General features: G+C 38.8%; 4 protein-coding genes, 1 long non-coding RNA gene and 2 pseudogenes across 7 annotated transcripts in view; 4 read left to right on the top strand and 3 right to left on the bottom strand.

The window, feature by feature from the left end:
* LOC104753915 (probable receptor-like protein kinase At2g21480) overlaps positions 1-1,714 on the top strand; it is a 3,464-nt gene extending 1,750 nt beyond the window's left edge. Inside the window, exon 2 of the mRNA XM_019238364.1 lies at positions 402-1,714. Within this exon, the coding sequence (XP_019093909.1) occupies positions 402-1,713 (1,312 nt within the window). The 3' untranslated portion in view covers position 1,714. The remainder of the gene's footprint in view (positions 1-401) is intronic.
* LOC104751803 lies at positions 1,986-7,671 on the bottom strand (annotated as a pseudogene).
* Positions 8,230-11,807, top strand: LOC104751802 (protein CHROMATIN REMODELING 35-like). Its single transcript, XM_010473838.1, has 5 exons — positions 8,230-8,436; positions 8,826-9,106; positions 9,224-9,535; positions 9,676-9,828; positions 9,917-11,807. The coding sequence occupies exons 1-5, from the start codon at positions 8,391-8,393 to the stop codon at positions 11,699-11,701; spliced, it is 2,577 nt and encodes an 858-aa protein (XP_010472140.1). The 5' UTR covers positions 8,230-8,390; the 3' UTR covers positions 11,702-11,807.
* On the top strand, positions 12,017-18,485 carry LOC104751800 (RNA-binding protein 28-like). Of its 3 annotated transcripts, XM_010473835.2 has the most exons (19): positions 12,017-12,227; positions 12,368-12,428; positions 12,517-12,553; positions 12,645-12,775; positions 12,869-12,940; positions 13,025-13,262; positions 13,437-13,570; positions 14,232-14,371; positions 14,471-14,521; positions 14,606-14,688; positions 14,772-14,826; positions 14,907-15,021; positions 15,191-15,716; positions 15,835-16,027; positions 16,821-16,859; positions 16,965-17,035; positions 17,130-17,298; positions 17,375-17,504; positions 17,642-18,485. In XM_010473835.2, the coding sequence occupies exons 1-19, from the start codon at positions 12,120-12,122 to the stop codon at positions 18,313-18,315; spliced, it is 3,027 nt and encodes a 1,008-aa protein (XP_010472137.1). In that variant the 5' UTR covers positions 12,017-12,119; the 3' UTR covers positions 18,316-18,485. The 3 variants fall into 3 exon arrangements, with proteins under 3 accessions (XP_010472137.1, XP_010472139.1, XP_010472138.1); XM_010473837.2 differs by lacking the exons at positions 16,821-16,859; positions 16,965-17,035 and adding an exon at positions 16,172-16,242 and having other exon boundaries at positions 15,835-16,066; XM_010473836.2 differs by lacking the exons at positions 16,821-16,859; positions 16,965-17,035; positions 17,130-17,298; positions 17,375-17,504 and adding exons at positions 16,172-16,242; positions 16,331-16,499; positions 16,576-16,705 and having other exon boundaries at positions 15,835-16,066.
* LOC104751801 lies at positions 18,623-19,811 on the top strand (annotated as a pseudogene).
* LOC104753914 lies at positions 19,918-22,105 on the bottom strand. Its single transcript, XM_019237979.1, has 3 exons — positions 21,592-22,105; positions 20,429-21,177; positions 19,918-20,321 (listed from the first exon to the last, which is right to left on the bottom strand). The coding sequence occupies exons 1-2, from the start codon at positions 21,994-21,996 to the stop codon at positions 20,488-20,490; spliced, it is 1,095 nt and encodes a 364-aa protein (XP_019093524.1). The 5' UTR covers positions 21,997-22,105; the 3' UTR covers positions 19,918-20,321; positions 20,429-20,487.
* On the bottom strand, positions 25,515-26,230 carry LOC109129595. The gene is made up of 2 exons (XR_002035885.1): positions 25,912-26,230; positions 25,515-25,740 (listed from the first exon to the last, which is right to left on the bottom strand). It is a non-coding gene; the product is annotated as an uncharacterized LOC109129595 (long non-coding RNA).

The following is a 26,236-nucleotide window of genomic DNA, read 5'->3' as shown; positions in this document are numbered from 1 at the left end:
ACAGCCGCAGAGATGGCTGATTCTCAAACCATAGATCCTAACTTCAATGTCACATGGAACTTCCCATCAAACCCATCATTTCACTACTTCGTTCGTCTTCATTTCTGTGACATCATCAGCAAGTCTCTTAATGACCTCTACTTCAACGTTTACATCAATGGCAAGACCGCCATCTCCGGGCTGGATTTGTCCACTCTAGCTGGCGATCTTTCTGCTCCTTACTACAAAGACATTGTGGTGAACTCGACTCTTATGAAATCTGAGCTTCAGGTCCAGATTGGTCCCATGGGAGAAGACACTGGGAGAAAGAACGCAATCTTGAACGGAGTCGAGGTCTTGAAGATGAGCAACTCCGTGAACAGTCTTGATGGAGAATTTGGAGTTGATGGTAAAAGAGCGAGTATGGGGAAGCAGGAAATGGTTGCAACTGCAGGTTTTGTGATGATGTTTGGAGCTTTCGTAGGTCTTGGAGCAATGGTTTACAAGTGGAAGAAGAAGCCACAAGATTGGCAGAAGAGAAACAGTTTCTCTTCTTGGTTACTACCAATACACTCCGGTGACAGTACCTTCATGACAAGCAAAACCGGTTCTCACAAATCCAACTTGTACAATTCCACGCTTGGCCTCGGACGCTTGTTCTCTCTCTCAGAGCTTCAAGAAGTAACAAAGAACTTCGATTCATCAGAGATCATCGGTGTTGGTGGATTTGGAAACGTTTACATCGGTACCATCGATGATGGAACTCAAGTCGCCATCAAACGAGGCAATCCACAGTCAGAGCAAGGGATCACAGAGTTCCACACAGAGATTCAAATGCTATCTAAGCTTAGACACAGACACTTAGTCTCCTTGATTGGATACTGCGACGAGAACTCAGAGATGATCCTCGTCTACGAATACATGTCCAATGGTCCTTTCAGAGACCATCTCTATGGGAAAAACCTTTCTCCTTTGACATGGAAACAACGACTAGAAATCTGCATAGGAGCTGCTCGAGGGCTTCACTATTTGCACACAGGAACTGCTCAAGGCATTATCCATCGTGACGTCAAATCCACTAACATTCTGCTTGATGAAGCTTTAGTTGCTAAAGTAGCTGACTTTGGTCTCTCCAAAGACGTTGCCTTTGGACAGAACCATGTCAGTACGGCCGTGAAAGGTAGTTTCGGGTATTTAGACCCGGAATACTTCAGGAGACAGCAACTCACAGACAAATCCGATGTTTATTCATTTGGTGTTGTTCTTCTAGAAGCTCTATGTGCAAGACCAGCCATTAATCCGCAGCTTCCAAGGGAACAGGTCAACTTAGCTGAATGGGCTATGCAATGGAAACAAAAAGGGTTGCTCGAAAAGATCATCGACCCTCATCTCCTTGGAACTGTGAATCCTGAATCTATGAAAAAGTTTGCAGAAGCTGCAGAGAAGTGTTTAGCAGATTACGGTGTTGATAGACCAACAATGGGAGATGTATTGTGGAACTTAGAATATGCTCTCCAGCTTCAGGAAGCTTTTTCTCAGGGAAAAGCTGAAGCTGAGGAGGTTGAGACCGCTAAGCCCATGGCTGCTGCTGCTACGCCGCCTTCACCTGCTGCCACCACCGCGGCAACAAGTGAACGTCCGGTTTCTCAGACTGAAGAGAAGGATGACTCAACAGTGGACCAACACTCTGGAACGGCCATGTTTACTCAGTTTGCTAGCCTCAACGGAAGATAAACTAAGCATTTCCACCAAACCAAACGGTGTGAAAAGTTAGAAAAAGAAAAAGGTAATCAGATTTGTTGAATGGTAATTTTTTAATTTTGTTTTGTAATTGAAATGTATTTAACGGTGGTGAATATGCATGTATCTACTCATGCTCCCATGTTATAGGCTGTTGATACTTAGGTTTCAAAATACAAAATTTTCAACGTTTTGTAAAACTGTATGCAAATCTCGTCTATTAGCATTTTATATTCGGAAGGTGCATGATAACAACAAAAGAGAGAATTGAAAAGTAGTTTTGAGATTTCTTCAGAGAAAAAGAAAAAAAAGAGAGAAAATTTGGTAAACAGAATTAAGATACAAGGGAGCTCTTACAGTTAGTGAAAACATTACAGAATCTCTGAAAGCAAAGATTGCTTCCTTATAGTGAGTTCCTGGGCTCCTCCTCCAAGGGATCCTGTCCTGTCCTAGTAAATATTTAACAATCTGAGTAGTTTCTTCTTCATCAAAGAATCCCTAAATCATACTTGTAATATTCTTGTGACATTTAATTCAAGAAGTAGAAAGTTAGATTGAAATCAAAAAGAAACTAAAAAGCAAGGATTTAGGGGTCGGATCTTAAGAAAAAGGCCGGCCTATTCAACTCTTATCTTCTTCTTGCTTGCTATCATGGGATTTTCAACCTCCATGATATCATCATCGTCACTCTCAACGTTCTCTGTTTCTTTCTTGTGATTACTGGGCTCGATCTCGGAGAGTCTTCTCTTCTTAGAAGCAGTCTCGGATCCTGAGGAACTCTCTGTGACATCCACGGGCTTCTCATTGTTTGATGTTGATGCGCTCTCGCCATTGGTAGCTGGAACTTGTGTCCATCCAGAGAGTACCATTCCTTCAGGTTCTTTTTCCTCATCAAATTCTTCCCTGTGAAAGAAACATAATAAGCAGAGAATGCATAAATCATCTGCCACTTCCAGCCATGGAAGTAACAATCTAAAGCTTCCAGGCAATACAAGAATCCTAGGATGATAGAGGAAAGCCTTTGTAATTTGAATGCAAAAGTTTAGGGGAAGTCGTTGGTAAGATAACCAGAAACCAAACTGTATTTGAAACAGGATTCAAAATGTAAGAAACAAAACCTGTGCTTGACATTTATCTTGCAAGATAGCTCTTGTTGAAGATCTTCGACTGTGAGAATGCTTCCGTTGACAATGGGTGAAGGAAGTTCTGATAAAGGCTGAAAATAAAACACGAGCATGTAAGAAATTGTGGTATCTAAACCTGTACTAAAAGTGCAGATGATAGAACAATCAAGACCAAACCTTCTCGAGATTCGCGTTGTAGTTTGCAACCATAATATCATCAAGATCATCACCAACTTCATAAAGAAGCGATGCCCCATGCATAATCAACGGTAGGTTCATTCCAAGCTTGGCTGTGACAATTCTATCAACTAGATCCCGCAGTTTCGATTTCCGAGTATTGATCTCAAGTACTAAAGGGGTCTGTTGAATAAAAAATGAACATCCAATGACTGGTAATACAAGACCGACAATGAAAGAAGGTTAGACAACAATAATGTTATACCTTGGAACAGACATAGCAAGCAGGATTAGGCTCATATGGCTCAATTGGCATAAGAAGCATCTTTCTGCTTGGGTGCTCTAAGCAATATGTCATTCTAGAGAGATTGAGAACAAAATTAATGTTAAAAAAATATCAAGGACAGTAAAATCTTATAAAATGAAGTGAATACAATTTCAAAGTTACAAACCTGTACTTGTCATCATCCTTTTTGAGCACTTTGATTGCTTCAATAACNCGGGCTTCTCATTGTTTGATGTTGATGCGCTCTCGCCATTGGTAGCTGGAACTTGTGTCCATCCAGAGAGTACCATTCCTTCAGGTTCTTTTTCCTCATCAAATTCTTCCCTGTGAAAGAAACATAATAAGCAGAGAATGCATAAATCATCTGCCACTTCCAGCCATGGAAGTAACAATCTAAAGCTTCCAGGCAATACAAGAATCCTAGGATGATAGAGGAAAGCCTTTGTAATTTGAATGCAAAAGTTTAGGGGAAGTCGTTGGTAAGATAACCAGAAACCAAACTGTATTTGAAACAGGATTCAAAATGTAAGAAACAAAACCTGTGCTTGACATTTATCTTGCAAGATAGCTCTTGTTGAAGATCTTCGACTGTGAGAATGCTTCCGTTGACAATGGGTGAAGGAAGTTCTGATAAAGGCTGAAAATAAAACACGAGCATGTAAGAAATTGTGGTATCTAAACCTGTACTAAAAGTGCAGATGATAGAACAATCAAGACCAAACCTTCTCGAGATTCGCATTGTAGTTTGCAACCATAATATCATCAAGATCATCACCAACTTCATAAAGAAGCGATGCCCCATGCATAATCAATGGTAGGTTCATTCCAAGCTTGGCTGTGACAATTCTATCAACTAGATCCCGTAGTTTCGATTTCCGAGTATTGATCTCAAGTACTAAAGGGGTCTGTTGAATAAAAAATGAACATCCAATGACTGGTAATACAAGAACGACAATGAAAGAAGGTTACACAACAATAATGTTATACCTTGGAACAGACATAGCAAGCAGGATTAGGCTCATATGGCTCAATTGGCATAAGCAGCATCTTTTTGCTTGGGTGCTCTAAGCAATATGTCATTCTAGAGAGATTGAAAACAAAATTAATGTTAAAGGAATATCAAGGACGGTAAAATCTTATGAAATGAAGTGAAATACAATTTCAAAGTTACAAACCTGTACTTGTCATCATCCTTTTTGAGCACTTTGATTGCTTCAATAACAATCAAACCAGCAATAATGGCATTTGTCGTAGCAACAGCATGAACAATGTTCCCAGCAATACCTTTCGCTTCAAAAAGGCTGTGCAAGGGAATATCAAAAGACTCAGCACGGATATTTGCAGCAGCAGTGACAAATTCTACAGCTAACTGATCATCTTTGTCAAAAGTAAGGTGTCCTATTTCCTGTGGCAGCATATAGAAAACACCATGAATTAATCNCATCAAGATCATCACCAACTTCATAAAGAAGCGATGCCCCATGCATAATCAACGGTAGGTTCATTCCAAGCTTGGCTGTGACAATTCTATCAACTAGATCCCGTAGTTTCGATTTCCGAGTATTGATCTCAAGTACTAAAGGGGTCTGTTGAATAAAAAATGAACATCCAATGACTGGTAATACAAGAACGACAATGAAAGAAGGTTACACAACAATAATGTTATACCTTGGAACAGACATAGCAAGCAGGATTAGGCTCATATGGCTCAATTGGCATAAGCAGCATCTTTTTGCTTGGGTGCTCTAAGCAATATGTCATTCTAGAGAGATTGAAAACAAAATTAATGTTAAAGGAATATCAAGGACGGTAAAATCTTATGAAATGAAGTGAAATACAATTTCAAAGTTACAAACCTGTACTTGTCATCATCCTTTTTGAGCACTTTGATTGCTTCAATAACAATCAAACCAGCAATAATGGCATTTGTCGTAGCAACAGCATGAACAATGTTCCCAGCAATACCTTTCGCTTCAAAAAGGCTGTGCAAGGGAATTTCAAAAGACTCAGCACGGATATTTGCAGCAGCAGTGACAAATTCTACAGCTAACTGATCATCTTTGTCAAAAGTAAGGTGTCCTATTTCCTGTGGCAGCATATAGAAAACACCATGAATTAATCAGTACACCAAAACTTATATACACACAAGAAGAGTTTACAGAAAGGACTACACAGACCTTCTTTCTCTTGGCGAAGAACAACTTCAATGCTTCTATGAATACTAGAGAATTCTGCGTTAGACCCCACAATTCCTGTGGATTCTTCAGGCCAAGCGACGGCATGACAGAGATCGTTGAATCACCATCAGTAACAGAACAATTCTGAGTGCTTCCATTTTGTTGAGTCAGACTTTCAGGCAAGACGTCCTTACTGTATATAGGCCTTGGTCGTTTACGATTTTTCCATGTCTCTTCATTGGACAAAGCCGCTTCAATGTTAGAACCAAACACATGATCATATATCTTCCTACTATACTGCTCAATATCTTCATCTTCTGAACGTTCAAATACATCTTCTGTTTCTTTGGATGAGCTTGCAGAGTTGTTGGATCGCACATTAAGATCATTATCTTGATTCTTGTCGCCAAACAACTTTGCAAAGAGCAGGTCTTTTGCCCACACGATACAGTGCACAAACTGTAGAATCAATTCACAATTCATTGGCACATCAAAAACAAGCAATATGCTTAGGATAAGAATATACCAGCCAAGATAATTTAAAAGTTCCCCAAGGTTCACAAGAATTTGGAACAAAAAAGACACTGTTAATACCTTAGTTGGAGTGCTAGTTATTGTACACACAGGATAGGTCTTTGGAGCAGGTTTGGTTTGACACTCATAACATTCTGTTTTCCCCTTTATATGAACAGTTACCTGATTTGTACCATAAGCCAGTATTGCAAAGTGAGATAAGCTGGAAATGATAACAGTTACACCGTTCAAGCCTAACATTGTGGCGCATTGTAACTCAAGACTTTGCTTAGAGAAATAAAAAAAACTGCAAGACCAAAAGGCACGCAGAATAACCTGTCCTAGGAAGCCCGTTGTCCCGCTTTCTACAAGAGGAACATCAGCTGCAAGACAGAGACGATTCACATGACGCCTAGCGTCCAAGTTGTCCAGTCCATTCAGAACAACATCAAATTGCTTGAAAAAATCGACATCAAACTCGGGATTCTTCACATTTGCATGGTAGGAACTTATGTTAATGTGAGGTCTAAATCTCAAGACTGCATCTCTGGCAACCTGGCGATATGGTGAAAACATATTAACTATTATACACTGGGATCCCTTGGACTTTAGCTCAAGCAAAATTACCTTAGCCTTGGACTGCCCAACATGAGAACGACGGAATAGAAATTGCCTATTGAGGTTACTGACTTCAATAGTGTCCATGTCAATCTGTAACACAAAAGAACCAGTAACTCAATCACAGATACAAACTAATCTTATAAGTCACTGCTCAATTCCATTCCTGAATCCAGAAAACCAGAAGTACCTCAAGTAAAATCCGATGGTTTCTGATACAAAACATTAATCATGAATCTACAAAATCCCAAAATCAAAAGAGAAGAGTAGTTCATGCAAACGAAACTATACAATGTCTAACCAAAGTCTTTGAACTACACTGAACCTAGTAACAAAGACAGCTAAAGACAGAGTCCTCCTATAGACATCTAAGTCCATCTTCAACAAGTCAAACTTAACCCAGAGTTTGTGTTCAGTAGAATCCCGATGTGATCTATCTCATGAACCATGCAAATCAAATCAAAAAGCTGAAAGATGTAGAAACTACCTAAATCATCAATAACAGTAAAAAACCCTAAATCCCAAATCAAATCCTGTAACCTAACAGGGGATTAGAAATGCATGAACATTCGTCAGTGACCCCAGAATCTCAGAAGAGAAGAAGAAGAAGAAAAGTCAGGAATACTAAAAGTCCCAACAAAAACTTACAATATGAATGTCTTCAAACCCAGAAAGAGCAAGAGTCTTGAGTAACTCGCAGCCAATCCCACCAGCTCCAACCATAAGCACTTTCGCGCCCTAGAAAAAAAACCCAACACAGGGAAAATTTCAAAAGACTTCAATTTGAAAAACACCCCTCCAAAAAAGAAAGAAGCTTTAAGGGTACCTTGAGAGCTTACTTTAATGGCGGATTGTTGTTGCTGCGAAGCCATGGGGGCGGAGAAGTGACAATACGAAGCAATACGTTAAAACGACGGTTCAGAGCAGCAGATGGAGAAGTATGAGATTAGAGAAATGAAAGCTGTTTTCTCGGTTTAAGGAATTTGATATTCTAGGGTTTATGTGTGTGTGTGGAGGGATTTGGGGAAATTTTTGGAAGAAGAAAGGAGCGAAGAGTAAAGGAAAGAGACGGCTCCCTTGACAAAAAGTCACGTGGGGGGCTTTTTTTATTTATTATTTTATTTATTTTTGTGTATTACTGTTAATTAAATTAAATGACACTTTGGAATATTTTTAGTTTAGTTGACTTCATTATATATGTGCCGTATCAATTGGGTTTTTACTGTTGATGAAATTTTAGGTGATGTAAAGTTCTTTTGTGTAGATCATTAGATGTCGTTACACCTTCTTGGACAAATTAATTAGTAGTACATTGTACATATACATTAGATCTCCCGTTAAACGTTGATGATGTACAGAGAGACTTTATAATTGTAAGAGAGATGACATATACATTAGTCACATAACCATAAGCCCTTTGAAATCTTAGTAACATTTTTCGGATGCCATGGTATTGTTGTAGAGTGTAGTGTACGAGAGTGGGATGCTAGTTTAAAATGTATAGATATAATTATATGTATATATTGTTTTGTCGTATTGACATTCCCAAAACGTCCGTGTTCTTGTCTCTCTCCTTTGCCACTTTGCCACCATGACTAACTTCTATTATGGGAAACCAAAAAAATAAAAGCTTTTCAATTTTCGGAGCTGAAAAATCAAAAAGTAGATCTATTTCCTCTTCGTTTGCTTGAAATCTCTCTGTTTCCTGCATAAAAGCTTGCATCTTTGGGATTGTTTGTTGTCAATCAGTCATAGTTTTAACACTAAGGAGCTGACATGGTGGGTTCTGGTCACTTTCCGTTTTGGAAGCCGAGGGAGACGCGTACGTTTATTTTACTTACATCTCTTGTTGCTCCTTTTGTTTCTCAAAGTAATGGTGTGACTAACAAGGAGAAGAAGATTAGTCTCTGTTTATGAAAAGTTCAAAGATTCAGAATTTGAATGTGAAAAACTTAAAAAAGCCGTTTGCTTGATTTCTAGAGCTCACCCGAATCTGTTGATTGGGGTTTTTGCTTCAAAGATTTGTTTTTTTCTGTTTCCATGAGTTCATTTATGTCCGTAGCTTTCTTGCTGGATAAGACTGTGACCTAAAAATCGTTCCTTTTTTGGGTTTGTTTGAAGAAATTAAACTCCTTTTTAGTGAAAATGTTTGATTCCTTTTGTTTCTCCTTGTAATTCTTACTGGTGGTTTGGTTGATGATATATGTACAGCATGGAATTTGAGGTCGCGTACAAAAAGCATCACTCAAGAACAACTTGCCAAGCGTCCTGACCCATTCTCTCTACCATTTCTCCTTGATGGGCTTGATGAAGATGGTAAATACGGTTGGCTTTCTGATGATGTAAAGAGATTTTGTAAGCTGAGACAGTACTCTACGAATGGTTCTACCTCATTGGAAGATGCCGAAGCTAGAGGAGTGAAAAAAACAGCCAAGTCTGTTCAGATTCCTAACATTGATTCCGATGATGAGTTGCCTCAAGAATCAGTTACTGTAAGCTTTAATCGCAGATATTTAATGTTCATTGTTTGTTGAATGTTTGTGATAATCTCATATTCATCTTTTGTTGCCAAGTTAAAATCTTTATGATCTCGATTTGCATTTTTTCAGCTTCTAGATAAAAGGCAAAAGAAGCTCAAGGGAGTGGTTGTTGTGGATCATGATGATGGACGTCGGTTCTCTCCTACAGATAAGTTCACGAAGTGCTCAGATTCTTCACGCAATGCTCTTCGAAACAGTTCTAATGATGATGTTATGAGTGAGAATAGGTCAGGATCTGACACAAGTCTTCAAGGTTATGACGAGGAGGATTCATCGATGAATTCTATTGATAGTAGTGAAAATCAAAATCCTCTATATGTAGATGCAGAGGAAGAAGAAGAGCTTTGGAGGCAGATGGCATTTATTCAGGAATCAATTAAGGTTACTTCCAGTACATTTTCATTTAATCATAGAGCAAACTTTTCTCTAATCTGCATATATATATTCGAGTTCGGATCCAGTTATATGCTTCTCTTGCATTCTTATTTTTTTCAGCTGACTTTTGCCTTTCTTGGTTATAGGAAACGGTGGAGCATTCACAAATTAATGATCTCAAACAAGTCGAAGACTGTGACCATTCCTTCATCTGCAAGGACGATATTGGAGAAGTGTGTCGTGTTTGTGGACTCATCAAGAAACCAATTGAGAGCATGATCGAGGTTGTGTTCAACAAGGTTAGTGATCACTGATGAACTGTGTGTGGTGTGTCTTGACTTTGTTAGAGATATTCAGAACTTCAGTTTGCGTTCTTTCCTAATGTAGCCAAAGAGATCAAGACGAACTTATATGCATGAAAAAGAAAATGGGGAAACAAGCAGTACCTTCTCAATAAGCCGGCAGTCTTCTCAGACAAAAGTTTTGGGAGAAAAGATGTTCATCCACCCAAGACATGATCAGGCCATGAGACCTCACCAGACTGAAGGCTTCAGATTTTTATGCAACAACCTTGCAGCGGAAGAGCCAGGCGGATGCATATTAGCTCATGCACCGGGATCAGGCAAGACATTTCTGCTCATCAGCTTTCTACAGAGCTTCATGGCTATGGATCCGCAGGCTAGACCATTGATCGTCCTACCAAAGGGGATCATAGATTCATGGAAGAGAGAGTTTACTTCGTGGGCAGTTGAGAACGTCCCCCTTTTTGATTTCTACAGCGTGAAAGCAGAATCACGGAAACAACAGTTGAAGGTTTTGGGGCAATGGGTCGAACAGAGAAGCATTCTGTTTCTTGGGTACGAACAGTTTGCAAAGATCATCTGCGATGATAAATTTGAAGCAGCGTCAGAAAAATGTAAGCTGATATTGCTTGAGAAACCAACTTTGTTTATACTTGATGAAGGTCATACATCAAGGAATAAGGAGACAAACATGCTTATTTCGCTTGCTCGTGTCAGGACTCCTCGAAAGGTGGTTCTCACAGGTACTTTGTTCCAAAACAATGTTGAGGAAGTGTTTAACATTCTGAATCTTGTTCGTCCCAAGTTCTTGAAGCGTCCTGGAACTCGGGAGATTGTTAACCGTATCATGAGCAAGGCAGAGATACCGAGTGGCAAACAGATGAACCAGAGTAGTATTGAGGGAACTTTCTTCGCTGCAGTAGAGTTTACATTACAGAAGAGTACAAACTCTTCTGCCAAAGCCAGCTTGATAAAGGATCTACGCGAAATGACCCGTAACATCTTGCATTATCACAAAGCAGATTTCAGAGGCTTGCTCCCCGGACTTAGTGAGTTCACTATCATGCTCAACCTGAGCTCAATTCAGAGAGATGAAGTCGAGGGTCTGAGGAACATGGAACTGTTCAAGCAGATCTCTCTTGGTGCTGCTTTGTATATCCACCCAAAGCTCAAATCTTTCTTGGAGGAAAACCCGTCAAACAGTGAAAAGAGTTTTGATGATAACAATAACACAATGAGGAAGCTAGACAAGGTGCTGGAGAAGATCAATGTGAGAGACGGTGTGAAGATGAAGTTCTTTCTAAACCTCTTAGCTCTGTGTGAATCAACAGGAGAGAAGCTCTTGGTGTTCAGCCAATACATAGCTCCAATAAAGACTCTTGAGATACTCATGAGCTCAATGAAAGGATGGCATTTAGATAAAGAGATGTTCACAATCACAGGAGATTCGAGCAATGAGCAAAGAGAAAGTTCAATGGAGCGATTCAACAATTCTCCAGAGGCAAAAGTGTTTTTCGGATCGATAAGAGCTTGTGGGGAAGGAATATCACTGGTGGGAGCATCAAGGGTTCTGATACTTGATGTTCATCTGAACCCATCAGTGACTCAGCAAGCCGTGGCTCGAGCTTACAGGCCAGGACAGAAGAGGAAAGTGTATGCATACAGGCTCGTAGCTGCGGATTCACCAGAGGAAGAGAACTACAAAACAAGTACGCGCAAGGAGACGATGTCGAAGATGTGGTTCGAGTGGAATGTTGGATCGGTAAGAGAAGATTTTGGGTTTAGAGCCATTGATGTTGATCACTCCGGTGATGCGTTTCTTGAGACGCCCAAGTTAAAGGAAGACATCAAATGTTTATACACAAGGTAAACCGATTAGAGAACCGGTTCGAACCGGAAATAACATTGTAATATTTGCATTAATTTTATATTTTCTAGACATTTTGGTTTAAGTGATGAACCGAATTGAATTTGAATCTCTCTCATGGTTGTGTTTTTATTTATTTTGAAAGACTAAATTTGTTGATTACTGCTACTAAATAACACCATAGCCGAAAAACTGAACCGATCCAACCGGAATCGTACCATTCGGTTCGGCGTAATTTAATCTGATTTAGTCGGTTAACTTGGGTTTTAGTGGTTTAGTAAATAAAGTTAATAAACCCTAGATTTCTTCTTCTTCTTCAACAACATCCTCGGGCCTCTTCCTCAATCTCTTTAAGCTCTGCAAAACTCGAAAAAAACTGTGAAAAACCCTAATTTGAATCTCTCGTTCGCTAGAATCATCAATGGGGAAAAACTACAAGAAAGAGAGGAAAGATGGAGAAGAACAATCTCCACACTCTGTCGCCACTGTTTGCGTTTCAGGCTTGCCTTATTCCATCACCAATGCTCAGGTACCTTCTTCCTCGCTCTCTCTCTCTCTCTCTATATATATATATATATGTATTCATTGCCTTGGGTTTAGGTTTGAGTTTGTTAATTCGAGTTTTGATGTTCTTAGTAGTGAATTATTATTTTCTACGAATTGTTTCAGCTTGAAGAAGCCTTTAGTGAAGTTGGTCCCGTCAGGCGTTGCTTTCTCGTCACAAATAAAGGTGAGTGAATTTGAGGTCACAGTTGGAATTGAAGTTATCATGGCTTATATCTATCAAGGAGCTAACATGATCTTTTCTATTTATACAGGATCAAATGAACACCGAGGCTTTGCTTTTGTTATATTGTAAGCTTAGTCCACTTGTTGAAACTAAATTCTTACTGTACAAAGTTATATATTGGTTCTTACAATCCCAAGTTTCTTCTTCCCTTTGCAGTGCTTTACCAGAGGATGTTAAGCGTGCTATTGAGTTGAAGAACGGTTCTACTGTTGGAGGACGTAGGATTACTGTTAAACAGGCTACACCTCGCCCTTCTCTTCCAGAGCGTCGTATAAAAGCAGCTGAAGGTTGGTGTTTGGAATTTTAAGAGTTACGATTTTTATTCTTTGACATCAGTTTTCATCTGCTAAATTTCTTGTATTATTCTTTTGTCGAATTAGGTACCTCTTTACCTGATAATTCCCAGGCACAGAGTGACAAGGGCACTTTGATCCCCGAGACTGACAAGAAAGGTATAAGCTTGCCTAGATTTGGTTTTGCAGTCTTGAGTAAGTTGGTTTGGTTATCGTTACTCATTAAGTTTGTATTTGCATCAGTTCTTCCACCCGAAGAAAAAGTAGATAAACCAATTGAGCGCAAAAAAGAAGCGAAGCCAATTAAGCGCAAGAAAGAAGAGAAACCAATTGAGCGCCAAAAAGAAGAGAAGCCAATTGAGCTCATGAAAGAAGAGAAGCCAATTGAGCGCCAAAAAGTAGAGAAGCCATTTGAGCGCAAAAGCAAAACAAAGCTTCATGTTGATTTACCAGATAAAGAAACATGTTCAGACAAGCAAAGGTATGATTTAATAACAATGTAGTGACTTTTTTTTATAGAGACATATACTGAATATTTATAAATTATAATAGCCTGTGTAAGGAAGACTAAACATAATATTTGCAATGCATAATCAAAACTGCGTCTCTCATTTTTTCTGCTTATATTTTTGTTCTCTTTTTCTATTTGTTGAAGAGTTGCAAGAACTGTAATCCTTGGTGGCCTTGTTAATCCTGAGATGGCAGAGCTAGTCCATAGTCGTGTCAAAGAGATTGGCACTGTGTGCTCTGTCAGATATCCCCTCCCTAAAGAGGAGCTCCAACAAAATGGTAAGAATAATGTTAAAAAAATTTGGGGACATGCCTGCTTGCATACCCCAACCAAAATTTTTTAGTTACATGGTTTTTTTTGGTAAATGATGTTAATATCTAAGTAAAGTGTCAAGTTATCGTTCAGAGCTGCTTGATCTATGAATCTTTGCATCAGAGAACGATATTGTTATTCTTGGCACGGCACAAAATGCCTAGTCTCAATGAGCACTATTGGGACATGAATCCCCATTGATTATGAGATGAAATTAGCTATAACAGGTTTCGTAAGATGTCTGGGAAGAGATTACGTATTAAGTGTAAACTGCATTGTTTGCTAGTCCAGGTTTATAGGGTTTACTTTTGAAATATTGCTGTAGGAATGAATCTACTGCTCATGGTTCCATTATAAAGTTTTTGTTTGGTGTTGGTTGCCTTACTTTTCTTTATCTTGAAGCTGAATTCTGGTTTGTTACTTGATATCTTTACCTAACTACATATAATTAAAGCCTGTGTGCGCATACCTTTTCTAGTATCTGAATAAATTTTGCAAGATGTTCCATCCACGTGTTAGTTACTTCTGTGGGCATGTAACTATTACCTTCTTTGGTTTCTTATAAGAACATGCCAGACTTTGTTCTCATGATGCATTTATTAAGCGTCAGAACTATAACTTTTCCAGGTCTTGCCCAAGACGGATGCAGGGAAGAAGCATCAGCTGTTCTCTTTACGAGTGTCAAATCTGCTTGTGCTGCGGTTGCAAAATTGCATCAAACTGAGATAAAGGGAAATTTCATTTGGGCTCGTCAGCTTGGTGGTGAGGTGAACATCATTTGCTTTTGACCATTGTATTTCTGTCGAGTAGTTAACTGATTAGCATGTGAATCAGGTCATAATTTATTCGTAATTTTTTGGATGCAGGGTTCAAAGGCTCAGAAGTGGAAACTAATTATCCGAAATCTTCCTTTCATGGTTTATAAGACCCGAATTTTTTTTTGTTAACTACAATCTCATATTAATTCGTTGCTCTTCTCATGGAGTTTTTGAAATTTGCAGGCTACACCTAGAGATATCAAGGAGGTCTTTTCAGCAGAAGGGTTTGTCTGGGATGTTTTTATTCCTATAAATTTTGATACTGGGTGTGTTCTAATTCGTCTGAGTGATTTTCTTGATTATGATAAGTCAATGTATATTATTCTCATTTGGTGTAATGTTTTGGCAGGCTATCTAAGGGTTTTGCATTTGTCAAGTTCACGTGTAAGAAAGATGCAGAGAGTGTAAGATCTTGAAACATGGGTATCTTAATTTGGTTATCCTCCATTTGGATCACTTGTCTTAATTATTTTTGCATCTTCAGGCGATTCAAAAGTTCAATGGGTACATGTTTAGTAAAAGGCCGATAGCTGTAGACTGGGCTGTACCTAAGAATCTTTACAACGGTGCTGCTGATGCCACTACTGCTTCAGCAAATGGTATGTTACCGTACATTTTGTTTTTACCGTTGGGTTTTTTAATAACTTGTTATTTATAAGAAACTTCTTGTACTCAACTTGTATATGAGGGAATCAGATGCAGTCAGTGGCGAATTTTTTTTATTATCTCCTCTTAACAGAGTCATGCTTTTTGACGCAACCTTGGCAGGTGACAAAGAAGGAAGTGACGGGGACAGTGATAACAGTAGTGTTGATTTGGAGGAGGTTGATGATGCTGTAGAAAGCCACCCACCTTCAGGAGATGATACTGATGATGATGATGAGGAGGACGGCAGTAGCAAACTGAGTGAATCAGATGCACTGGAGAGAGATGTTGGGACCGATGTGAATTTTGAAGAGGAAGCAGATGTTGCGAGAAAGGTTCTTAAGAACTTGCTTGCGTCTTCAAAAGATTCTATTGCTTCTCCTGATGGAGATACAGAGGACGCAGATAAAAGCAAACTTAAAAATTCAACAACTAAGGCAGTCGCTGACTCTTCTGGTGTCTCCGAACCTTTGAAATCTGGTAAAACGAAAGTGGTGGCCCCTAAAGAAAGGCAGGAAAATGAGGATTTTGAGAGAACGTTATTTATAAGAAACCTCCCATTTGATGTTACTAAGGAAGAAGTCAAACAGAGGTTTGCTGTATTTGGGGAAGTTGAATCTTTGTTCCTGGTTCTCCACAAAGTCACAAAGTATGCATCCTGATATGCTTTGAAATTCATTAAATCATAAAAAAAATCTTCAAGCTCTAATATCTCAATAAGCCCAAAGCCTCACATTTTTTTCTCTGTATGTGTTTTTGTTTCTCAGGCGGCCAGAAGGGACTGCTTTTCTCAAGTTCAAAACAGCAGATGCATCAGTTGCAGCCATTTCAGCTGCTAATACTCCCTCAGGTGCTAATACTCCCTCAGGTGTAGGTGTCCTTCTTAAAGGCAGGCAACTGAACATTATGAGAGCTGTGGGTAAGAAAGCTGCACAGGACATAGAGCTCAAAAAGACCGAGGAGAAGAATCTTGACCATCGGAATCTTTATCTTGCTAAGGTACACCACCGTACACACCTTTCTCAGTCCGCAAAAATCTCTGGAAATCGTAATCTCTGCATGCTATTCAAACATGCACTGATATTTCGGCTTTTAATTCCACAGGAAGGTCAGATCCTTGATGGTACACCTGCTGCTGAGGGTGTGTCTGCGGAAGATATGGACAGGCGACGAAGGTAAATAATTTCTTACCCTATCATATATGCATGGTACTGTCTAGTGATTTGGGATGAGAGAAGAGTGAGCATGTGATTATCCTCGCAGATTGCATGAAAACAAGATGAAAAAGCTTCAGTCTCCTAACTTCCATGTATCTCGAACAAGGCTTGTGATCTATAATTTGCCCAAGTCCATGAATAAAATGCAACTACACAAGCTCTTAGTTGATGCAGTTACCTCACGAGCTACAAAGCAGAAGCCATCTATTCGACAGGTCAGCTCTTCGCCGTTGTGCTACAATTCAAACACAGTTCTATAATCTGAACCTAGTTTCTTTGTTTTCTACGCAGATCAAGTTCTTACAGAATGAGAAGAAGGGTAAAGTTGATACTAAGAACTACTCCCGTGGTGTTGCCTTTGTCGAGTTCACGGAGCATGAACATGCTCTTGTAGCCCTGAGAGTACTTAACAACAATCCTGGTAATTGATCTTGCTGGAAGCCAACTTTCCATTAAACTTCAAGTACTTTTTTTGAACGGTTTGCAATTTGATGATGGTTATCGCACCTATCGNCATAGAGCTCAAAAAGACCGAGGAGAAGAATCTTGACCATCGGAATCTTTATCTTGCTAAGGTACACCACCGTACACACCTTTCTCAGTCCGCAAAAATCTCTGGAAATCGTAATCTCTGCATGCTATTCAAACATGCACTGATATTTCGGCTTTTAATTCCACAGGAAGGTCAGATCCTTGATGGTACACCTGCTGCGGAGGGTCTGTCTGCGGAAGATATGGACAGGCGACGAAGGTAAATAATTTCTTACCCTATCATCATATATGCATGTTACTACTGTCTAGTGATTTGGGATGAGAGAAGAGTGAGCATGTGATTATCCTCGCAGATTGCATGAAAACAAGATGAAAAAGCTTCAGTCTCCTAACTTCCATGTATCTCGAACAAGGCTTGTGATCTATAATTTGCCCAAGTCCATGAATAAAAAGCAACTACACAAGCTCTTAGTTAATGCTGTTACCTCACGAGCTACAAAGCAGAAGCCGTCTATTCGACAGGTCAGCTCTTCGCCGTTGTGCTACAATTCAAACACAGTTCTATAATCTGAACCTAGTTTCTTTGTTTTCTACGCAGATCAAGTTCTTACAGAATGAGAAGAAGGGTAAAGTTGATACTAAGAACTACTCCCGTGGTGTTGCCTTTGTCGAGTTCACGGAGCATGAACATGCTCTTGTAGCCCTGAGAGTACTTAACAACAATCCTGGTAATTGATCTTGCTGGAAGCCAACTTTCCATTAAACTTCAAGTACTTTTTTTGAACGGTTTGCAATTTGATGATGGTTATCGCACCTATCCGAAGTAAGATGAGACGAATATCATATTATTTTGTTATTTCTGCAGAGACATTTGGTCCTCAACACCGCCCTGTTATAGAATTTGCTGTTGATAACGTCCAGAAGCTTAAGATACGAGAAGCTAAGCAGCAGCAGTTTCAGCAACGGGATAAACACTACGAATCTGAACAGCAGCAACGCGATAAACACAACGAATCTGAGCAGCAGCAGTCGAATGGTGAAGCAGAGGCACCTGACAATAGATACAAAAGAAAAACGAGGGAATGGGATAACACTGGTCCAAGGAAAGAGAATGGAGCCAGGTTTAAGAAGGGACCTGTGCGCCCAAGTGAAGAGGGTAAAGAAGAAGCAAAATCCAATATAGCAGTAAAAGGTGATGCAGCAGAGAAGAATAGACCTAATATACGCACACAGGAAAAACAGTCTTCAAACCAGAAAGGGCAAAGGATGAGGGAGAAAGAGGCAAATGAGAAACCAAATCAGAAGAATTCCAAAGATATGAGCGATGATGTACCAAGAAAGAGGAAGCTTGAGGAGATCAGAGGTGAAGAGAGTAGAAATGGGCAGAGGAAGAAGAATAAGAAGCAAGGTGAAGGTCAAGGTGGTGCAGAGGAAGGTGACAAACTTGATATGTTGGTTGCGATATACAAGTCAAAGTTCTCCCAGAATTCAGCCAAAACGGGCCCACAAAAACCACTCAGGAGATGGTTCGAATCTTGAGACTTCTTGAATCATCAAATGTCAGTTTTGATCTTCTTAAGTTTCATCTGTACCTTTCTTTTTCTTTATTCTGTCTGAGAAATCTCCAAACACGTCCTTGTTATGTATTCGTATCCTTACAAACTAGACCGGATCAGAATCTTAAAGAGACCAGGATTTATTTTGTTGAACCGGATGGTTTGGTCAGCAAATTTATGGCATGTAGCCTTGTAACGACGGTTCATAACCTAACTCCCCAAGGTTTCGTGGGTGTGTGCCAACTAACATTCTGGGCTACAGCCCTACATTTATTCTTCTCTTATTCTTCTCTGTTAACCATAATTTGAAAAAACTGATGATGGATCATGTTAGGATTTTGTTCTGTGTTTCTCTTCTCTTTGCGTTCGTCTCTGTTTCTCTTTGCGTGGACGGAGAAGACGTATTGATCCGGCAAGTGGTTGACGATGCAGCGGAGGAGCCGAAAGTTTTGTCATCGGAGGACCATTTTACTCTATTCAAGAAGAGATTCGGAAAGGTCTACGCTTCTCACGAGGAGCATCAGTACAGGTTCTCTGTTTTTAAATCTAATCCACGGCGAGCGATGCGTCACCAGAAGTTGGATCCTGATGCTCGTCACGGCGTCACGCGGTTTTCTGATCTGACTCGTTCTGAGTTTTGGAGGAAGCATTTAGGGGTTAAAGGTGGGTTTAAGCTTCCTAAACACGCTAATGAAGCTCCCATTCTCCCCTACTCAGGATCTTCCAGAGGAGTTTGACTGGAGAGACCGCGGCGCCGTTACTCCCGTGAAAAATCAGGTATTTGATATCATGAATGGTTTTCTCAGTGGAACTAGACAATATATAATATGAACAAACAGCTCGTCGACTGTGATCACGAGGTATGAATGAGTCTTCTCTCTTGCTTATCTTTAGAAGAGTTACGTAGTGGAGTTCATAATCTCTCCTGTGTCTTATGAACTTGCTTGTTTGTTATCTTGCAGTGTGATCCAGAAGCAGCAGGTTCATGTAACTCTGGTTGCAACGGTGGGTTAATGAACAATGCCTTTGAGTACACGCTCAAAACGGGAGGGCTTATCCGCTTATGCGAGAGGAAGATTATCCTTACACCGGCACAGCACTGATGGAGGGAGGTGTCAGTTAGACAGGTCTAAGATCGTGGCCTCTGTCTCCAACTTCAGTGTTGTCTCTATGAACGAAGATCAAATAGCTGCAAACCTTGTCAAAAACGGTCCTCTAGCTGTGGGCATCAACGCAGCTTACATGCAAACCTACATTGGAGGAGTGTCGTGCCTTTACATATGCTGGTGGCAGCGGCTCAACCACGGTGTGCTATTGGTTGGTTATGGCTCGGCAAGGTTCAAGGCAAAACCGTATTGGATCATCAAGAACTCGTGGGGTGAATCTTGGGGTGAGAATTGTTTCTACAAGATTTGTAAAGGTCGAAACGTTTGCGGCGTTGACAGTTTGGTCTCCACCGTCACTGCTGCTGCCACTTGATGAGCTTTTTCATTATTCTGTTCTTACTCTCTCTACTGCAATGCTATATTAATTTTAAAATCTTTAAATAAAATTAATTAAAACACATTTCTTGGTGAATCCGAAACAGCTTAATAGTTCAAATAACATTACATGACTTATCTTATTATTTAAAATCCCAAAAGCAAAAGAAAAAGAAAAAGAAAAAAAAAAAACAGAGCAATTCAGTTTACTTCAGAAATGATCAGAGCAATTCAGTCTTTCTGCTCATTTGACATATTAAGGTAAATAGCCTAATAGGTTTGGTCGACACCAGACTCTTCGAAGTCGACATCACCATCCTCGCCACCATCCTCGTCCTCGTCCTCGTCCTCGCCACCATCCTCGTCCTCTTCCTCGTCATCGCCCTCGTCCTCGTCCTCGTCTTCAACATCAAAACCATCATAGTAACTCTCAACGCAACCAGAAGGGCATTTTCGTTGGAAAATCTTCCATTCGACCCCACAATCGAAGCAAAACTCATAGTGACATCTACAAAACAAAAACCAAAAAAAAAAAAAACCATTTTTAAATAATAGTAATATATATTCATATATATATGAAGTAGCTAATTAATCGGATTCGATTTATAGCTATACTTGCACTTGATTTTTATGCAGCCCCCAACGCGTTCAATAAAGAGCCTGCACTTGACGCATTAACGCCACATATTCTCCTTTGCCAGAGACGTGAGCTCCATCTCATCAACAAGAGTTTCAGGGGGAAGGTTCCTGTAATCAGCACAGGACAAACCAGAATGGGATGGTACTTTGCAATCAATGCAAAAGAGTCCACAGCATTTAACACAAGCATGGACATTGGACGGGTGGCCTTGAAGGGGAACAAGATTGGTTCTGGACATCACCGTTAAGCAGCTTGGGTATGGGCAACAGATTCTCTCTGCAGCGGGAATCAAGTCCTCTTTCATCCTTTGATTCCACAGCCCCTTCAGCTTTGGTGTGAACAACAAGAGCCAGCTTCCAAGGGTGAGCTTAGACATGCATCCATGCTCAATGCATGTGGGCAAGACTCCGCTGTGCAGCTTCACTTCCACATACCTTTTCACGCAGGTAAAGCAGTGACGGTGACCACAGTTGTTAGTAAATAACATGTGGTCGTCAGCATCGTCATAACAAATGGGACAAGTTACTACTCCCTGTGCTGCCTCCACATCAGCATTGCTGCTGATTTGAGAAGCTATCACATCTCTTGCAAGTCTATAAGCAAACTTAACAGCATTTGGTGCAACCAAGACAATCTCACTTGAAGCCAGTTTCTCTTTATAGTGTATGAATTCTCCCACCAGATCCTCCAACGTTTGCGTAGAAAAATCCCCTCTACCATTTATCTGCAATGAAAATAATTTAGTTCATTCTAGTTCTCATTTACAATCAAATTGTTTGGGACTATATATAAACTCTACCGATCTCTCCAAATGCAATTACTAAACGTAAGTCAGTGGTATGAAAGTTAGTTGTACAAAAAAACAAAATTGCATGGTAAAAGAGAATATGGTATTATAATANATATGGTATTATAATAAATAAAAGGGTCAATTGACCTCTGCCCATGCTATCAAATCAAACAAGTATTGAAACATATGGTAGATCAATTGATGATCTTTATTCAAACACTAGATCTCTAAAGCAAGATTAAAAAAAAAAAAAAAAAAAGAAGCAAACAATAGCTACCATTCAGGATATTTTAGCCTCATTAATTCTTAAACTAACCAATAAAAATAACAGAGAAAAGAAGCACTTACCAATTGGTAAATTCGATAGTCATCACAATAAATCACCAAATTTTTAATCCCCAATTGAATTGAGTGATTTATGCCACAAATCGCTCCTAAAATCTCTACTCGGCTGAGAATCTTGGTGGCGTCCACCGATTCCTTCATTTCATACAACAAACTATCCGCATCATCGCAGATCGCAACTCCAATACCAGCAAATACCATCTTTTCATTATTCGTCGTCGTCTTATCACTCACCAAACCTTTGAAGTACAATCGGTAAATTGTACTATCAGCAAATTTTTTTGTCGTACAGATAGATTCGCCGACCTTAGAACTACCCTCGCCCTTAAGGTTTGAGATATCTTTGGTCATCGTATAATCTATCCGTCGTTTTTTTGAAATTGAAGAATCTAAATCACGTCTTTCCATGATTGTTTAGTCTCTGAATTTTCTCCACAAAATCTTCTTATATATATATAGGAAGAGAGTGGAATCCAGGCGGAGCTTGCAAAGTTGTGAAAGAATCTTTCATATATTGTTACCGTAGCTTTTACAAGGAAAGATTAAGCTGTGGGTCTGATCGGCGTGAATATTAATAAATGTATAGTTTGACTGAGATTTTTTATCATATTTAATTTTGTGAACATTAATTATTTTTAGTCTTTTATTATATTGTCAGCATTTATTTTTATAAAGCCGACAAAACAAAAATTTAAGGCAAATTTAACTTTAAGACTATTATTTTGTTTTCTTATAAAGTAATGCCTTTTTGCAAAATTAGTCATTTTGAAAAAAATTATTAAATATATAACATCATAGTGGGAAAATGAAATAAATAACACGTGTATATTAGAAAATGACTAATTAAGCCCTCTCTTAAAGGCATTAAAGAGAACTATATCCGTGAGTCAGAACTGATTGACCATTTCATCCTACCTCTAGCCCCCCTTTCTTCTCGTTAATTTCGCTAGACTCTTTCGCTAAAAACTCCATACAGAGACGTAGCTGATCGATTTTTAATAGGCTTAGAAAACATTGCAACTGTCGATCAGCGGAGACATAACTGGTGGATATCTTGCAAAATATGTTTTATATCCTTGTTCGAGATCGTGTAGCTCAACTTTAGTTTATGGTTCAACGCGTTCAATCCGTAGTCATCGAGAACCAACTTCATAAGCTTGTCATGCGTTTTTTCCGCATCAATCTCCATCACTCTACATGCTCTATCGTCGGTATTAAATACTTATTTTTTTTGTTTCTTTAACCAATTAACGGAAACAACAATTACTGGAACCGGATCCATCATATATCAGAGCAAGATGAACGAAAATGAAGAAGAATGAAGAATACGATAACAAATTGGATGTTCAAAAATAAAGTTCAGGATATCTCTATTGATATGAACAACAAGGTGAAGAACATGTAAATCCTTTTTGAACAAGGTGAAGAGCAAGACGAGTAGAAAAAAGACGTTTGTATTTCCTTTGATGATGATGACATGGAATGATGCATCCGACGTCATTTTTTAATTGATGAAATGGCAAGTAAGCCACCAAATTAAATCACCCTAATTAAACAAGCCCTCAAACAAAACTATAGTGCAATCGCAACATGAGTACTATTACAATAATTAAAAAACAAAAAAATAGCTGTCAAATTCAGCCGTTTCATGTCGTAACTCAACTGAAAATATTTAACTCAGTAGTACCGTTTAATAAGTCGGCCGTAATTCCATGCTATTCTGGTAATTAATCTTTTGCTAATAAGTCAGCCGTAAAATGACCGAGTTTTTTTTGTTATTCAGCTCTTTACGGCTGAATTATGACACTTAACCGTAAATCAGCTGTAACGATATCCCATAAGTAAGCGTCGTTAATAACTAAGCCAGCTTGAGAAAGTTAATTCAACCTTGTCGAAATCTTAACTCAGCCAAGTTTTTGATAGATTAACCATCAGATAAAAACTCAGCCGTAATTACGACTGAGTTATGCTCGAAACTCAGCCATTTTCTCATAATTTAGGCATATTTCATAAGTCAATGGTAACTCCAGGCTGGGTTATGGTCGTAATTCAGCCGTTTGCTCATAATTCAACCATTTTCCTTAAATTAGCCGCAACATACCGTAACTTAATCGTTATTGCCATTGTAGTGGTTTACAGCTGAACTTTTTTTTGTAAACCAAACAGTAATTAGAATACGACTCCACGATTAGTAGCCCAAACCAGAGGAAATAAATTTACAAAAGAAATTGCAGAAATTAACGATCTGGACGACCGAGCTTAACGTTCCCCCTTCAGATTCGAGGAGTGAGAAATCTTGGATATGGAGAAGAAAGGGAAGGAAGCCCGGAGCTGGTGAAAATTGTCTAGAGGAGTAGAGAATGCGGGCCAGTCTTCAAGGGCTTGAATCATCACGATTAGTTCTGCACTATTCGTCTCAAATTTCTAGCAGACGACTCCAGTGGAAAGAATACTCTCTATGGCCCAAAGCAGAGCTTCCAATTCCAAATGAAGTGGGGAAGGACTTCGTCTTAGACATCCAGCTCCCAACAATAAAGTATAAGCTTCATCATTACAACACCACCAACCCAAACCTAAATTGGGCTCATAAACTTTTCAAGATCCATCTATTTGACAACGGGGACCCTGACCCTGGCTCACCATAGGAACCAAAGAGTTCAATGGATTTAAGGAACCAGAAAAAGCCTCTGGCCGACACTGCACCTCTTTCCATAATTATTTTTTACTTACAGCCTGATTAACTGTGCCAACCGGCTCCAGCTGTGTGCCTTGAAAAACCTTCTTGTTCCTATCCTTCCAAAGCGACCATAATATCCAGGATAACTGATGAAGAGAATCTGGATATCCTGAAGGAGAAATTCCTCTCGAGTAGATACAATCCAAATTCGAATAGACTGACTCATAAAGAAAGCCTCCTGGTAATACTTGAATCAGAGACAAGTCCAAATTTGACGCGAGCTTGGACGCTCAAAAAGAGTCTGGTTAATTGTCTCACTCATTGAATTGCAGCTGAGTTAATTGTCTCACTCGATTTCTGACGTGGCTACGCGTTTTTTCTTATGTGGAATTAAAAAGTAATGACAGTCTTTGTAATTACGGTTTTTCCTATATCGTGTAACAAGGGCATACTGGTATGAAAAATATACCCAAAATGTGATAATGAAAAAAAAGAAATTTGTATGTAACTTGTAATATTATCTAATTTCTATAACATCTTAGTAAGTTCCCCATAATTAAATGAAAAAATATACCCTAGGGGTGAACCTTTGTATTCACCTCCTCCCCTCTCAACCAATCAAAATGTTTTATTTAAAAATAAATCAAAATTAAATTAAAAAACAAAACAAATTAAAGGAAACAAATTCTGTATAATTTATTTGAGAAAAGTTAAATATTAACTTGGTTTAGATTTACAATTAAACGAGGTTATATATCGGTTTGGGTTTATAAATGAGAATTATGGTTTAGATTTTACAATTAAAATGAAATTATATGTCGGTTTGAGTTTACAAATGAGGTGGTTAGGTTTTAGATTTTACAATTAGAACAAAATTATATGTCGGTTTGGGTTTACAAATGAGATGGTTAGAGTTTAGATTTTACAATTAGAACGAAATTATATATCAGTCTAGGTTTACGAATGAGATGGTTAGGGTTTAGATTTTACAATTAGAACGAAATTATATATCAGTCTAGGTTTACGAATGAGATGGTTAGGGTTTAGATTTTACAATTAGAACGAAATTATACGTCGGTTTGGATTTATAAAAAAGCGGTTTAAATTTTTAATTTTATAATAATGTATACAGATTTTATTTCTTAATTTTATAAAGGGGTGAATGTCTATGTATTGTTCGAGAAAAGTTTTGATAGACCTTCGGGATTTCTTAACATACTAATGTGACTTTTGAAATTAGTGTTCGTCATGTCTAAAACGGCATGGTTCCACATAAACATGGGCGATAGAAAAATATAAATATATTTTCGAGTGAAACTTTCACGTTACATTCTTTTGTAAATATTATATGTTAACTCGTATAACCGTGTCGGGCGTTGTGTCTCCGATTACACTCGTACACATCTGAAATTCTGAATGCCTTCAGAAAAAAAGAGACAACTATTCGCCTGAAACTTGATTTTCTCCTCCAATGCCTCCAATTTGTTCACGAGTGGGAAAGATTTAAGTTCTAGTCGTTGTTTATGTATGAAAAGGATGCTCTAATAAAAACTATTATGTCCTCAGTTAACTAACTTAGTTATGTAATGAATTTCATTATCTTTATGACTTTAACTAGGTTATCAGATGTTCATACCCAATCATACCTTCTTTTTTTCTTCTCATTACTTGGTGTCGATTGATTCTTGACAAATTTTAAATTCCCATTAATACATAACGAAAATAGTGATCTGTGCAGAACAAACATGAGTAAGAAAATCATTAACAAAATAAAATTTGTTTAATCTTTTTAGGATCAATTCCCCTAAAAGAGATTCTATATAAGTGAAAATGTACCTATTTCTAATTCTATATAAGGTCGCCCACATAACACCAGCTTATTTTTCCCACAAACAAATCACAACAACAAATGGGTACTTTACCTTTAAACAATCCCATTCTTTCCCCCATTTCTCCTTTTTTTTTTTTTTT

Source organism: Camelina sativa, chromosome 16 (genome assembly GCF_000633955.1).
Source record: "Camelina sativa cultivar DH55 chromosome 16, Cs, whole genome shotgun sequence".
Classification (NCBI taxonomy): domain Eukaryota; kingdom Viridiplantae; phylum Streptophyta; class Magnoliopsida; order Brassicales; family Brassicaceae; genus Camelina; species Camelina sativa.
The sequence above is the reverse complement of the archived record's forward strand: the minus strand, read 5'-3'. Positions and strand labels throughout refer to the sequence as shown.

Excerpts from the sequence above, each read along its gene's own strand:
- LOC104751800 (XM_010473835.2), top strand. The coding sequence starts at position 12,120 with ATGGGGAAAAACTACAAGAAAGAGAGGAAAGATGGAGAAGAACAATCT. Across the intron at positions 12,228-12,367 it reads ATTCCATCACCAATGCTCAG|CTTGAAGAAGCCTTTAGTGA; the intron begins GTACCTTCTTCC and ends GAATTGTTTCAG. Across the intron at positions 17,299-17,374 it reads AGAAGCCGTCTATTCGACAG|ATCAAGTTCTTACAGAATGA; the intron begins GTCAGCTCTTCG and ends TTTTCTACGCAG.
- LOC104751802 (XM_010473838.1), top strand. The coding sequence starts at position 8,391 with ATGGTGGGTTCTGGTCACTTTCCGTTTTGGAAGCCGAGGGAGACGC. Across the intron at positions 9,107-9,223 it reads TGCCTCAAGAATCAGTTACT|CTTCTAGATAAAAGGCAAAA; the intron begins GTAAGCTTTAAT and ends GCATTTTTTCAG. Across the intron at positions 9,829-9,916 it reads TCGAGGTTGTGTTCAACAAG|CCAAAGAGATCAAGACGAAC; the intron begins GTTAGTGATCAC and ends TTCCTAATGTAG.
- LOC104753914 (XM_019237979.1), bottom strand. The coding sequence starts at position 21,996 with ATGGAAAGACGTGATTTAGATTCTTCAATTTCAAAAAAACGACGGATA. Across the intron at positions 21,178-21,591 it reads ACTATCGAATTTACCAATTG|ATAAATGGTAGAGGGGATTT; the intron begins GTAAGTGCTTCT and ends TTTTCATTGCAG.